At 37.8% G+C, this 13,960-nt stretch overlaps 1 protein-coding gene across 1 annotated transcript in view; it reads right to left on the bottom strand.

The window, feature by feature from the left end:
• ANKRD12 (ankyrin repeat domain 12) overlaps window positions 1–13,960 on the bottom strand; it is a 108,077-nt gene that overhangs the window by 17,217 nt on the left and 76,900 nt on the right. The window contains exon 10 of the mRNA XM_081096500.1: window positions 2,078–6,777. Within this exon, the coding sequence (XP_080952626.1) occupies window positions 2,078–6,777 (4,700 nt within the window). The remainder of the gene's footprint in view (window positions 1–2,077; window positions 6,778–13,960) is intronic.

Here is a 13,960-nt window from a genome sequence, read left to right as displayed (position 1 = left end):
TTTTAAGCTGTAGAAGACGGGAAGTCAGCTAATCACAGCTGAGATCTTTACATAAAAAAATAGCTTTCTATTTTTTTTTAAAGAAATATAAATTTAACAAAAGAAAATGCTCCAGCAGAAAGACATGAAGAGAAAAAAGTAGTAAAAAGTTCTGGCCGGTGTGGCTCGGCTGGTTGGAGAGTTGTCCCATACACTAGAAAGTAGTGGGTTCAATCCCCAGTCAGGGAGAATGCAGGAGGCAACCAATTGATAGATGTTCCTTTTTCACATCAATGTTTCTCTCACAAAAAAAAAAAAAAAAAAAAAAAAAAAAAGGTGAAAAAATTCTTGTAATGTTCTAAATGACAGATAATGATGAGCGCCCTAAGCCAGGGCAGTGGTAGAAGAAGGTATAGATTCTGCAGAAAGTCCTAAGGTAGAATGGTTAGAATTTGGTGACTGGTAGGTTTCTACTATGGTATCATCACTAATGGATAAAGATGTGTTTTTGAGGGAGAGAGAAATCATTCCTTATAGTCTATGTAAAGTATGAGGTCAGAGTGAATGCCATGGTGCATGGTTAAATCTTCCCCTTCCGCCTGCTTCAGCAATAAGACACTCATCCCCCAGCATCTAGGAGTGTTGGCTGACAGCTCTCACTGGAGTACCTCTGTAAGAATTACCTTTCAGGGAAGTGAGTTGGCCTGGCCAAGGTTATGTTTCTTCTCTGAGTGCAGGCTACTTATCAGGAAGGCCATCCCTGTAGAGCTCTTGTGGTTTCAGCTGAGGTCACTGTTGCAACTGCATTTCAGTTTAATTTCTTGCTCTGCCCAATTTGGCTTCCCTCACACACTTATAGGTATTGTTCTTGATAGGACTAACTAATAAGTCTCTCGCACACAATTCCATAGTTAGCTTATGTGCAAGTTAGCTTCCTATGACAGGTATCGGAAAGTCATTTAGGTAAGGATGCCTGGAGGCACCTATATTTGATTCCGGAGGTCAACAAAAATGATATGTAGCTAAATAATAATTTTTTGGGACTAACTGGCACATGAAATATTACTGAAACCATAGCAATATGTAAGACCACACTGGCAAAAAGCTGACAAAATAATTGATTCCTAGAGAACTCTGATGTTTAAAGGGTGGGTAGAGGAGACATTAAAAGAGAGAAAGGATTCATCAGTGGGGCAAGGGAATTAGAAAAGAGTGCCACCAAAAAACCAGGATGGGAGTGGGAGAGGGAGAATTTGATTTAGACCAAGATGGTCACAATGTCAATAATTGAAGTCAAGTAGAAAGAAAAAGAAAGAGGCCAATGGATCTGGCAGTTGCAAGCTCACTGGTGACCTCTGCCAATACCTAATAGTCAAGGGGGAACAGGAAGTGATGCAGAGGACACATGAGGCACAGACTACTCTCCAAGAGTGCAGCAATAAAGGACAGAGAGGGCGAGCTTGACAACCTGGCAGAGTTACCAAGGTGTAACTTTTTCTCCCTTGGATGAAGGGGACTCAAATATGTTTGAAATGGGGGGATATAGGCCAATGTAGAAGGAAAATTGAAAAATATACTAGTGAGAAATATTGTAATAGAGGAAGGTTCCAGAGAAGAGTGGACTGAATGGAATCAAAAGCACATATAAAGGAATTACCCTTTAAAGCAATAAAAACATATCTTTGGGAAAGAAAAGCAGGTAATAAGAAACAAAATACTGTAGCTCAGTGTTGGTCAAGTAGAAAGAAAAAGAAAGAGGCCAATGGATCTGGCAGTTGCAAGCCACTAACCACATATGGCTACTGACCACTTACTGAAATGTGGGCAGTTTAAATTGAGATGTACTGTAGATACACCAGCACACCAGATTTCAAATACTTAGTATAACAAAAAAAGAATATCGATTGTCTCAATGATAACTTGTCCATATTGATTATATTTTGAAATATGTATATAGCTGGTTAAATATTAAAATTAATTTACCAGTTTATTTTTACATTTTAAAATGAGGCTACCAGAAAATTTAAAACTCCATGTGACTTGCATTATTATTTCTATTGTACAGCATTGCAGATGTATATCAAGTAATCTTACTTACTGTGGGAATGCAAATCTTGCTTAAGGGATTTCCATCCAAGAGATATGATCCATTAAATGTCACATATTCATCATAATACTGAGGTGCTTGAGGAATAACACTACATAACAATTTGCGCTTTTCTTCAATTTTTTTTCTTATGTGCAAATACTCAAAATATGGATTTGCTCTCTCTGAACTGTATGGCTGAATCTCATCTAGCTTCAGAGAATCTACAATGGCTGCCAGAGACTGCTGAGTTTTCTCTTTTGCTTGTAGTAAAGAGGGACTCACTTGCACAGGCTGAGGTACACGTGACACTTTCCTTTTCCGTGGGTGGTGAACTTGAGGATCATCTTCTTCAGTTAATCTTATTCTTCCTCTAGGAGATGAAGATTCACTGTCTTTTTCTGGTAATATTGTACAACTAGCAAAAATCTGTTTGCTTTGATTAGCCACTGTATTTGCTTTGTTTCTAGTCATCCTCTGAGGAATTTGGTTTTCAGTTTTATCATCTTCAGCATTTTCTTCTAATTCTACTTTAACTAACTGCCCATATTTATGCATTTCTGGTTGAGCTGGTTGCTGTGAATGGTTTTCCAGACATGATAAAGTGCTTTGTTGTGATTCTTCCTCTTCGATGGAAAGCAAACACTTTTCACTTTCAAGACAAAGCTTTGGATTATCTTGTTCATTTAGGTTTCCTTTTGGCATTCCTGCATGAATTTCACATAAATCAGAATCACACTTATCATTCAAATGAGTTAAAACCAAACTTTCCAGCTTGCTTTCTTTTTCGTGTGAAATAACCTGAATATCAGAAGTGCTATTTTCAACTTCATGGCTATTGGAAGACTTATATATATGTTTGCTAAATGCATAATGTATATTTAGCTGGGAAGAGGAATCACTTCCATTAAAGTCCTTCTCTAATGGTAATATAGGCAAAGTATTAGCCTTCTCAAAATTTGGTGTTACTTCTTGAACAGAGTTTTCAGAGTACACTGGAACAAAGGTATCTGTCTTTTGAACATCTGTTAGGGCAAAAGTATTCTCCGTATCTTTTGTAGATTCATTATCAGTATCTAAAACAGTACTGATAATCTGAACTGCATTTTTATGTTGTAAAATACCTGGATCTTGATTGGCAGCATATGATGAAGACATATGTTTAGAAATTGATTCAGTATCTGAAAGTGATTGGCTGTGGAAAGAGCCTGGTTGCTGTGAAGGTAGAAAGGATGCTGCATCCTGAGCACAAGAGTTTACTGGCAGTTCAGTCTGGTGCAGGCATAAAAAGTCAGTATTCTGTTCTTTCTGTATTTTGTTTTCAGAATTACAAAAAACCTGAACAGAAGAATCTTGACCGGAAGTACTAGAATTTGGGCCGATGAAGTCACTGGTGCTTAATGAGTCCAGTCTATCTACATGTATCTCCCATGATTTATTTTGGATCACACCAACCTGATTAGATGGCTCTAAATGAACAGGACTGTCCATTGAAGTGCCCACTGGAGCAGAACTCTTGATAACATTTATATCAGCTGAAATATATTTGCTGTTTATAGATCTAGTTGGAGAGGTGGCAAAACTGGAATGTATGTTTGATACATTTGAAAGTTCTCTTTCAGGCACATTTGAGGATACCTCAGATTTGGGAGAAGGGCAAATATCTCTTGGCACAGTTAAGCCACCTTGATTGCTTTCTTCTGATGTTGTTGGGAATTGTTTTGTATGTTCACAAATGACAGATGGCATGCTACATCTTCGAACTTCTACAGCTGCTCTCCCCTCATTTATAACAAGTTTAACATCTTCTACAGAAGATGATCGGAGATGGGATGTTGGAAGTCTGCTTGTATATGGTGGTTTAATCCGCTCTGGCAGTTCAGCTAGGCTATCGAAGTCCTTTTCATGAAGTGCAGGAGATTTGGCAATTGGCAGAAAAGGTGACTGGGAAAAGGACATTTGGGAATCTGAACCCTCTAACAAAAAGTCAGAGTCATACTCAACTGGAGGTCTTGGGGTGGTTACTGTAGTATGACAGGAGTCTTCTGAACTAGCAACAGAAATCATGGATACAGATCTGGAGCTGAGACCTGGCTTTTCATTCTCTGATCTAGGAGATCTGTTTAAGCTATTATCTGAGACAAAAGATGACTTCCCTAAATTCATTATATTTTTGGTGTCAACAGATTGCGATCTGTTACTTACAGCATCTTTAGACTGTTTCTCCTTGGTATAAGGCTCAGTCAACTCTGAACTCTTTGACCTAGTTAGCGCTTTATTTTTGGACTCAGCTAGTGTATGCTTTGTTTTTTCTTTATCTTTTACTTTAAGTTCTAAACAGTTACGATTTCTCAACCGTTCCTTTTCTTTTTGCTTTATTTTTTCCTTATGTTTTTTGTGCCACTGCTCTATTTCTAGGTCTTTAAGACTTAGCATTCGTTCAAAACTTGTCTGCATTAAATCATCATTCACCAACCTCTTTTCTTTAGGTCGAGTATCTTTTGATGCTGGTGATAACTTAGGTTTGGGCTTATCTGCTTCAGATTTTAGTTTGAATAAACTATTCAGTTGAATTTTATCCTTATGTTTATCTCTTTCTTTGTATCTGTCTATGTCTTTATCTTTTTTATCTTTTTCCTTTCCATCAGTTTTGAAAGGTTCATCTTTTGTTTTTTCCTTAAGGGATGTTTTTTCCTGTTGTGCTTTACTACTGTCTGCTATACTTGACCTCTTCTCTTCCTGAAAGTGTTTGGAATTACTTATATTTACACTTTCTTTATCTCTAGATTTTTCCTTTTTATCTACCTCCCTGTCTTTATTTTTGCTTTTTTCTGATTTGGTGTAGTCACTATTATCTGACTGCTTGCTTTTCTTCTCCATCATGTGCTTTTCTTTGATTTCTGCTAGGTGCCTCTCTTTTTCAGGTTTGTCTTTGTCATGTCTCCTGTCTGTTTTTTCTCTACTTTTCTCTTTGTCATCAGGTTTTTTAATAGTAATATTTTTTATCTTCTCGCCTTCTTTATGACATTTCTCTGTATGATGTGAATATAGTTTGTCTCTGTCTTTTATTCTGTCAACACATTCACTAAGATCTAATCTGTCTTTGTCTGACTTATGCTCATGTTTTATTTTCTTCTCTTTTTCAGAATTTCTTCTTTCAGCTTTCTCAATGTCCTTTTCTTTACTTTGAAATCGTTTGTCAGATTTTTCCTTACTTTCTTTTATGTGCTTTTCTTGTTTTTCAATTTCTATTTCCTTTTCCATTGAATGTAACCCTATAGATTCCTCAATGGCACTTATACCTAAAGAACTAAATTCTGTTTCTTTACCTATAGGTATATTCTCTCTTTCTTCTTTTAAATCTTTTATTTTTTCCTCCTTACATGATTTCTCACTTTCCTTTTTAATCTTTTCTCGTTCTTCTTTAAAGTTCCTCTCTTTTGAGACATGCTTTTCCTTGGTTGATTTATCATCTTTTATATTTTTTTCCAATTTTGATTTTTTTTCTGTTAGGGGGTCATGTTCTATACTCAAAAATATATCTTCAGTTTCATCACTTTTAAAAAAATTCTCTTTCCAAAATTCTCTATCAAATTCAACACTCCGCTGTAGCTCTTTAACCCCGTCCCTATTTTTGTATTTTTCTTTTTCACCTTCAATTTCCTTTTTATGTTTTTCTTTTTCCCTCTCTTTATGTTTCAATTTATGCTTTTTTAATGTTTTACCTTCTTTGTCCATTTTTTTCAGTGTACAATCTGAGTTTTCAAATGTTGAACTATGGTCTTCATCCTTTATTTTAGCATTTGACTTTTCACCAAATTCTAAGTGGAAATCTTTCTGATGTTTGTTTTTTTCCTTATGCTTACAAGATTTTACACTTGAACTTTCTGGCAAGAATTCCGATTCTGTATTATCATATCGAACAAGATCAGGCTGTAATGACATTTCAGAACTTCCTGGTGATAAACATGTTTTAGTGTGTTCTTGTTTTAGTGGTGTTGACTGCTTTTCACTTAGTCCACAAGAATGTTTGGGAGATTTACCACTGGAAATATGAAATAAATGTAATGAAGTATCATCTTTAGGGCTAAAAGATTTCCGAAAATTCCCCTCCTCTCTTGTCTTTTCTGAACAATCTACTGTAGCAATTGTCAAATTTGTTGCTCTGGTATTTTCTTTCCCCTCTTTTTCTTGCTTCAGCTCTTGGTTCTCTTTATTTTTGTTCTGGTTCTTTAATTTTCTTTTAACTTTACCTTTCTGTTTGTGCTCATTTGAAACTCCATATTCCTTTTTGGTCTGTGTGTCGGAATTTGATGTTTCAGGTATAGAGCATGGAGTAGAAACCTTTTTGTTCTGTAGAAGTTCTTCATCTGAACTTTCAGAACTTGAATACAAAACCCTAGATGGCTTTTGTTTTTTATTTTTAAATGATTTAGGGTAGAAAGCTTTATCCTGTTTTGCAAATAAGCTATTCTTTTCTACTTCAGATTCATTCTCTTTTCGGAGCTCTTTCCTAAGAATATGCCTATCATCAATCATTTTATTTATTTCTTCATCATCATCATCTTTGAACTCATACTCATCCAGAGCAGTTGAAAGAGGTGCTTTGGGAATTACTTGTTTACTTTCACAGATGATAGAGTCTTTCTCTGTCTCAGAGTCAATATTTTCATCAACACTGGAAGGATTTACAGACTGAGCCTCTTCAGAATCTAGAATAAGAAAAAAAAAAATCTATTGTTGGTTGAAAGACAAATGTCAGAAAAATAAGACCGAGAAAAACATAGCATACACAATAAACATTTCAAACAATTCAGAAAAAAATTTCAGAATTACATGTAAATAATGCAATAAAAACATGTAAGAACTCTGCTACAGTCACATGGAAAAGCTTTATAGAGAATCTACTTCAGGATAGGATTCCTTAATACATCTAAAAGCACATGATATACTGAATTTATAATACATGTGTCAGAAATATGTAATATAAAGCAGGAGACTGAGTTTCAGGGGAAATATTGACTACTAATGTTATATAAAAATTTTACATATATATACTGTTTTTCTGGAAAGGATATTTAACTTAATATTCTTTGATGCAAAGAAAGATTAAAAACCACTGATTTAAAAAGGGTTTAATTATGTAAATATCACAGATTGTTTTATGTTTCAGAATTTTTATTAATAAAGGTATCAAGTGGTTCCCATAAAGGACAGTAACTTAAGTAAAAGTAGATCATTTTGACTATACAAGAAATGACTATCTAGTTTTAAAAAATTAGAAAAATTAAAAGAACTATATCCCCATAATCAAGAGTATGACAAATAAATACACAATCTGAAGAAGGCTACTCTATTTCTTAATTTTCTTATCTATAGTAATCTTGATAATAATAATATATATGTACAATAAAGGAAATAACAGGCTCAACTCCTGTTTTTAAGTATATATTTATATTAAGTGCGTGAAAATTTAATTGCATCCAAACTTTTGCATTAATATAGCCAAAGCACTGCTAGATTCTACTTCATAGCATATTTTTTGTTAATCCTTACCCAAGGGTATTTTTCCCATTAATTTTTAGAGAGCGTGTAAGGGAAGGAGGGCAAGGAGGAAGGGGAAAGAGAGGAAGGAAAGAAAGGAGGGATGGAGAAAGGGAGGGAAAGAGAGAGAGAGAGAGAGAGAGCGAGAGAGAGAGAGAGAGAGAGAGAGAGAGAGAGAGAAAGGGAGAGAGAGAAAGGGAGAGAGAGAAAGGGGGAGAGAGAGAGAGAGAGAGAGAGAGAGAGAGAGAGAGAGAGAGAGAGAAAGGGAGAGAAAGAGAGAGAGAGAGAGAGAGAGAGAGAGAGAGAGAGAGAGAGAGAGGAAGGGAGAGAAATGGGTGAATTGGTTGCCTCCAGCACATGCCCTGACTGGGGCCAGGAATTGAACCTGCAACCCAGATACATGCCCTTGACTTGGAATCAAACCCTCAACCCTTCCTTGTGTGGGCTGATGCTCTAACCACTGAATCACATCAGCCAGGGAAAGCACCTTTTCTTAGCTGAAATGTATTTTGCATACATGGGCCTCTAACGGAAAACAAAACCCAGGTCTCTAACTAAAAAAAAGAAAACTGAGGCCTCTGACCAAGGGAAAGGAACACAAAAAATCATTCCAAATATGATAAAACTTCATTTGCTAAGTATTTAATAAAAGAATTAAAAATTTATTTTAATATATTGTTTCTTCTAAAGTGATCTAGCTCTCAAATATTTGCTTCACATGAAAATTTAAATTCCACAAGTATTTCGGAGAATCTATAAAGTTACTGGGCACTACTATAGAGGAGATCTAGACAGATCACAACCTTGTTTTTGGTGACGATATGGTAATATTCTAAGACAATATTATTACTAAATGCCAATGAGTGATATAGTTATACTGACACATGATATAAAAAAAGAACATTTTTGGATTTTAACTACTCGTACATATGTAAAAAATATATTTTTTCATTCCCAATTACCAATATTGCAATACATAATACCAAACTACAAAACTTTATGTTGCAAAAAAGGAACAACTATTTTGGGAGTATTTATTTTGGTCCTTGATTAAATGAATACAAAAATATGTACTTATACAGATGTTATTTTTTTCTGTTAACATCTTAATTATAATTTGTTCTTAAGGACTTCCATACTTGCAGTCTTCAAGGATTTAATTCTTATGTTTATATATAACTATTCTATTTATATTCTGTTTCTCATCAAATGATTAGTTTTACTGGAAATTGGGAATAATTTTTTCCTTTGGATATCCCATAAAATATCAGTTCTACACTAAGCATGAGTCTTAAATATTAATTATGCTCTGCCAGGCACACAGTGCTAGGAGATAGGGGTGAAAAGATGAAAAAACCCAATCCTGCCCCTTAACAGTTATATAATCTGCCAATTGCTAAAATGGCAGTAAATACTAGGTCCAAAGAGTGTACTTGGGAAAGTCAGCTTGAGAGAACTGGAGAATGAAAGCAAGCTTCTCAAAAACATAGCACTGAAACTAAGGTATAAAGGATATATAAAAATTTCAGGTAGAACTTAAGGGTATAAACAAGCAGCTCAAATTACAGCATGTATACCATTTCATGTATTTTTCTTTTTATTTAACAGATCATAGAAATTTTCTTTTAAAGTTATATTTCTTTATTACTATTTTTAAGGGCAGTGTATTACCTTGAATTAATATGTAATCATTTAAACTGATTTTTCTACTCACAGGACATTCGGTTTGCCTCTAATTATTTAATATCATAGATATTTAACAATGTAGAAAAATGTATGTAGACTTGTGAGGGGCAAAACAAGATTGAACATACGGTGATAATTATTAAAACTGAATAATAAATATGTGGGCTTACAATACTACTATTTCTACTTTTGCATATATTAGAAGGTTTCTATAATGAAAGTAAAAACATCTGTACAGAATAAAACGAAAACCCTTTAATACATACACTATAGTTTTAAATATAATTTTCCTAATTTTCTGAACAAAATCAGGAAAGATGCAAAATATTTTCAGAAATACATTATATATGAGCATATATCATTTCATCAAAGATTTTAAATTAGTTAATGGTAGGCTCGATAGCAAAAAAACCCACCAGCTAGTTTCTTTCATTTTCAGAACCCTTTTGCCCAACAGAAGGTGCTATCCTATCTAATAAAAGAGAAACATGGTAATTGGCGTACAACCGCTACCCTTCCCATTGGCTAATCAGGGCGGTATGCAAATTAACTGCCAGCCAAGATGGCGACCGGCAGCCAGGCAGCTTAAACTGAACATGAGGCTTGCTTGCTTCAGTGATGGAGGACTGCAACGTTCCCTGCCTGCCTTGCCGGCCTCTGAGCTTGCAGTTTAAGAAACATTGTAACATGCCAGCACCGGTTTGGCTCAGTGGATAGAGCGTCGGCCTGCGGACTCAGGGGTCCCGGGTTCGATTCCGGTCAGGGGCATGTACCTTGGTTGCGAGCACATCCCCAGTAAGACATGTGCAGGAGGCAGCTGATCGATATTTCTCTCTCATCCATGTTTCTAACTCTCTACTCCTCTCCCTTCCTCTCTGTAAAAAAAAAATCAATAAAATGTATTAAAAAAAAAAGAAACATTGTAACAAATATAGAAGCTAAACAAAACCCCAGAAACCAGCTTTCAGCTGGCCGGGATCTCAGAGCTGGAGTTATACATTGTTTCGATTATAGAACCCAAACAAACCAGATACCTGCTTTCAGCAGCTGAAGCCTCAGAGCTGGAGCCAGAGCTAAAGCTGGCCCAGAATAAAAAAAAAAAAAGAAAAAAAGGAGCAGTTGGGAGCTTCAGTCATCTGCCAGCCTGAAAACAGCCCTCAGCCCCTCACCCAGAATGGCCAGGCACCCCAGTGGGGACCCCCACCCTGAAGGGTGTGTGACCAGCTGCAAACAGCCATCATCCCCTCATCCAGGCTGGCCAGGCACCCCAGTGGGGACCCCCACCCTGATCCAGGACACCCTTCAGGGCAAACCAGCCAGCCCCCACCCATGCACCAGGCCTCTATTCTATATAGTAAAAGGGTAATATGCCTCCCAGCACTGGGATCAGCGGAGCCGCGAGGCCTCCCGGCACTGGGATCAGCGTGACGGGGCAGCGCCCAAACCCCCTGATCACCCTGCAGCTCTGTGTGACAGGGGGCGGGGCCACAACCTTCCCTATCTGCCCTGCTCTGTTCCTGACAGGGGAAGGCGCCCCAACCCCCTGATCAGCCCTGCTCTGTGCCTGATAGGGGGGAGCTCCCCAACCCCCTGATCGCCCTGCGGCTCTGTGTGTGACAGGGTGCGGTGTCCCAACCCCCCCACCCCACGGGCCCTGCTCTGTGTGTGACGGGGTAGAGCCATAACCTCCCCATCGGCCCTGCCCCTGCCCTGAGTGTGACAGTGGAGGTGCCCCAACCCCCTGATCGGCCCTGCTCTGTGACAGGGGGCGGTGCCCCAACTCCCCTATCGGCCCTACTCTGTGAGTGACAGGGGGGAGCTCCTCAATCCCCTGATGGGCCCTGCTCTGTGCGTGACAGGGGGCAGCGCCCCAACCCCGATTGGCCCTGCTCTGTGTATGACGGGGTGGCACCGCAACCTCCCCATCAACCCTGCCTTGAGTGGGACGGGGTGGTGCCCCAACCCCCCAATCGGCCCTACCCTGAGCATGACTGAGGGTGGCATCGCAACCTCCCAATCTGCCCTGCTCTGTGCATGACAGGGGAAGGTGCCCCAACTCCCCAATTGGCCCTGCTCTGATCCTGACCAGGGGCTGCACCTAGGGATTAGGCCTGCCCTCTGCCACCCGGGAGCAGGCCTAAGCCAGCAGGTCATCTCCCGAGGGGTCCCAGACTGCGAGAGGGCACAGGCCGGGCTGAGGTACCCCCCCTCTCCCCCCCGAGTGCACAAATTTTTGTGCACCGGGCCTCTAGTACTCAAATATAATGAAGGCTGTAGTCTCAGCATACATCATAACAGGTATCGTTAAGTCAAATAAACACACACTAAATCCATGCTGCAGGTAAATGCTGACATTAGAGTCATCTGACTCTGAATGTATACAGGTTCTGCCATCAACCCGAGGTTCAAATCTTTGCTCTGTCACTTAATAGGTCAGTAATCTGTTATGAGGGATAAACTCATAGGGTTATTGTGAGGATTAAATGAACTTATTAATGTAATGTGCCTAGCATATCCTGACACATACCATGAATGTGATAAATATTAACTCAATGCCGAGAAAAATGTTATCATTAAATTAAGATATTTAAATAAAATATATGTTTAACATCAAATACTGCCTTATTCAATAAAGCACACATTAATTTAAAAAAGCCAAAGTTGAATTCCAGAATTTCTCATATTTGCTTAACTTTGTACCAGAAGATTAAAGACATGAAGATTCAAGCTAACTCTAGGCACTTCACTTATTATAGGGTTACAATGGAAGGCAGTGGTCCTTTAGACTGAGCGCAGTGGAAAACATTAGTCTTTCAAGTAAACAAAAAGCATATATACAAATACGGATTTTTCATGGAGGGGAAAAGGGAGGGTAATGAGGGGAGAGAAGAAATAGAACGAACCAAGAAATAATTTTCTTATATTAATGTCTGGCGGAATTTATATTTTTATAAATAAAAGCACTAGTCATAATTGATGACCACTTGCATAAAATATTTTTTAGTATTCCTCAAAGAAGGGAGAAGGGAAATGGGTGTGGAGATAGTGAAGCGGGGACACAATTACATAAACTCTATTTCATGTGCTAACTGTAATAAAATCCCATTATGTCATGATTTAAAAAGAGTTTCTACAACTTATGTGGAAGAAAATTATCCTTGGCAAAAGCTTAAAATGAACACCATATTCATGCAAGTCTGTAAGTTGTCTTATTCATCTTTGTATCTACCTTATAGGCCAGTGATGGCGAACCGGTATCACGCGAACTCATTTTTTTGGTTGATTTTTCTTTGTTAAATGGCATTTAAATATATAAAATAAATATCAAAAATATAAGTCCTTGTTTTACTATGGTTGCAAATATCAAAAAATTTCTGTATGTGACACAGCACCAGAGTTAAGTTAGGGTTTTTCAAAATGCTGACACGCCGAGCTCAAAAGGTTCGCCATCACTGTTATAGGCCCAGAATATGACTATGTAATAATGTTAAAAAAATTTTTCCTGACCAGTTAGTAAGTGGCAGAGCAAGGTCTTCAAATCCAATTTTTTTTTTACTCCAAAATTGGTACTTAACAACCATTATGCCATATTACTTCTGAGTACATAAAAGACACTAAATGTAGTCAAGATGAACTATACAAACACCCAGGAAAATAAAGCCATAATTTGTGATCATTCATAAGACCTCAATAAATACCTTTCACTTCTATGTTTATTTCATGATTAAATAAACAACTCTGCCACAATATCTAGGATCTAAAATAAAGTATGGTATTAAATGAGGTTTATTGTTAGTTTACATATAAAAGGCTTTGAACAAAAAAGAAAAAGCAGTAACAATGCTTTAAACATACCCACCTGAGGTTACAGTTGAATTTCAAATATAAACGTGCTATTTGTCTATTCTTTGCTTGATCTTGAAATATTCACATCTTAGATACACAATACCTTGATTTATATATTCCATATGTACATGAAATAACATAGATTAAAAACACCTCATTCATGACTATAAAGCAATTCAATTTATAGAAAATAAAAAAGTCCAGTAAGGGGAAAATAGGTAGTGGTCAAAGGGTACAAATTTCCAATGATAAGATGAAAAAGCTCTGAAGATATAATGTACAGCATGGTGACTATAATTAATAATACTGTATTGTCTATTTGAAAGCTGCAACAGATTTTAACTTAAAAAAAAAAATCCTCACCCAAGGATGTTTATTGATTTTGAGAGAGAAAGGGAGAGAAACAGTGGTCAGTTGCCTACCATATGTGCCCCAATGGGAGATGGAACCTGAAACCAAAGTATGTGCCCTGGCCAGGAATTCAACCTGCAAATGTTTTGGTGTATGCGATGACATTCCAACCAACCAAGCCAGTCAGCCAGGGCACTAATAGCTTTATTTTAAATACTAGAGGCCTGGTGCAGGAAATTCGGGGGTAGCGGGCCTAGGCTGTCAGTCGGACATCCTTAGTGCTGCCGTGGAGGCAGGAGAGGCTCCTGCCACTGTCTCTACACTCGCCAGCTGTGAGCCTGGCTTCTGGCTGAGCGGCGCTCCCCTTGGAGAATGCACTGACCACCAGGGGGCAGATCCGGCATTGAGCGTCTGCCCCTGGTGGTCAGTGCACGTTATAACAACTGGTTTACCTGCCATATGGTCCCT

The sequence above is a fragment of the Myotis nattereri genome, assembly GCF_964212035.1.
Source record: "Myotis nattereri genome assembly, chromosome: 8".
Taxonomy (NCBI): Eukaryota; Metazoa; Chordata; class Mammalia; order Chiroptera; family Vespertilionidae; genus Myotis; species Myotis nattereri.
This window is presented reverse-complemented; position numbering and strand designations above follow the sequence as displayed.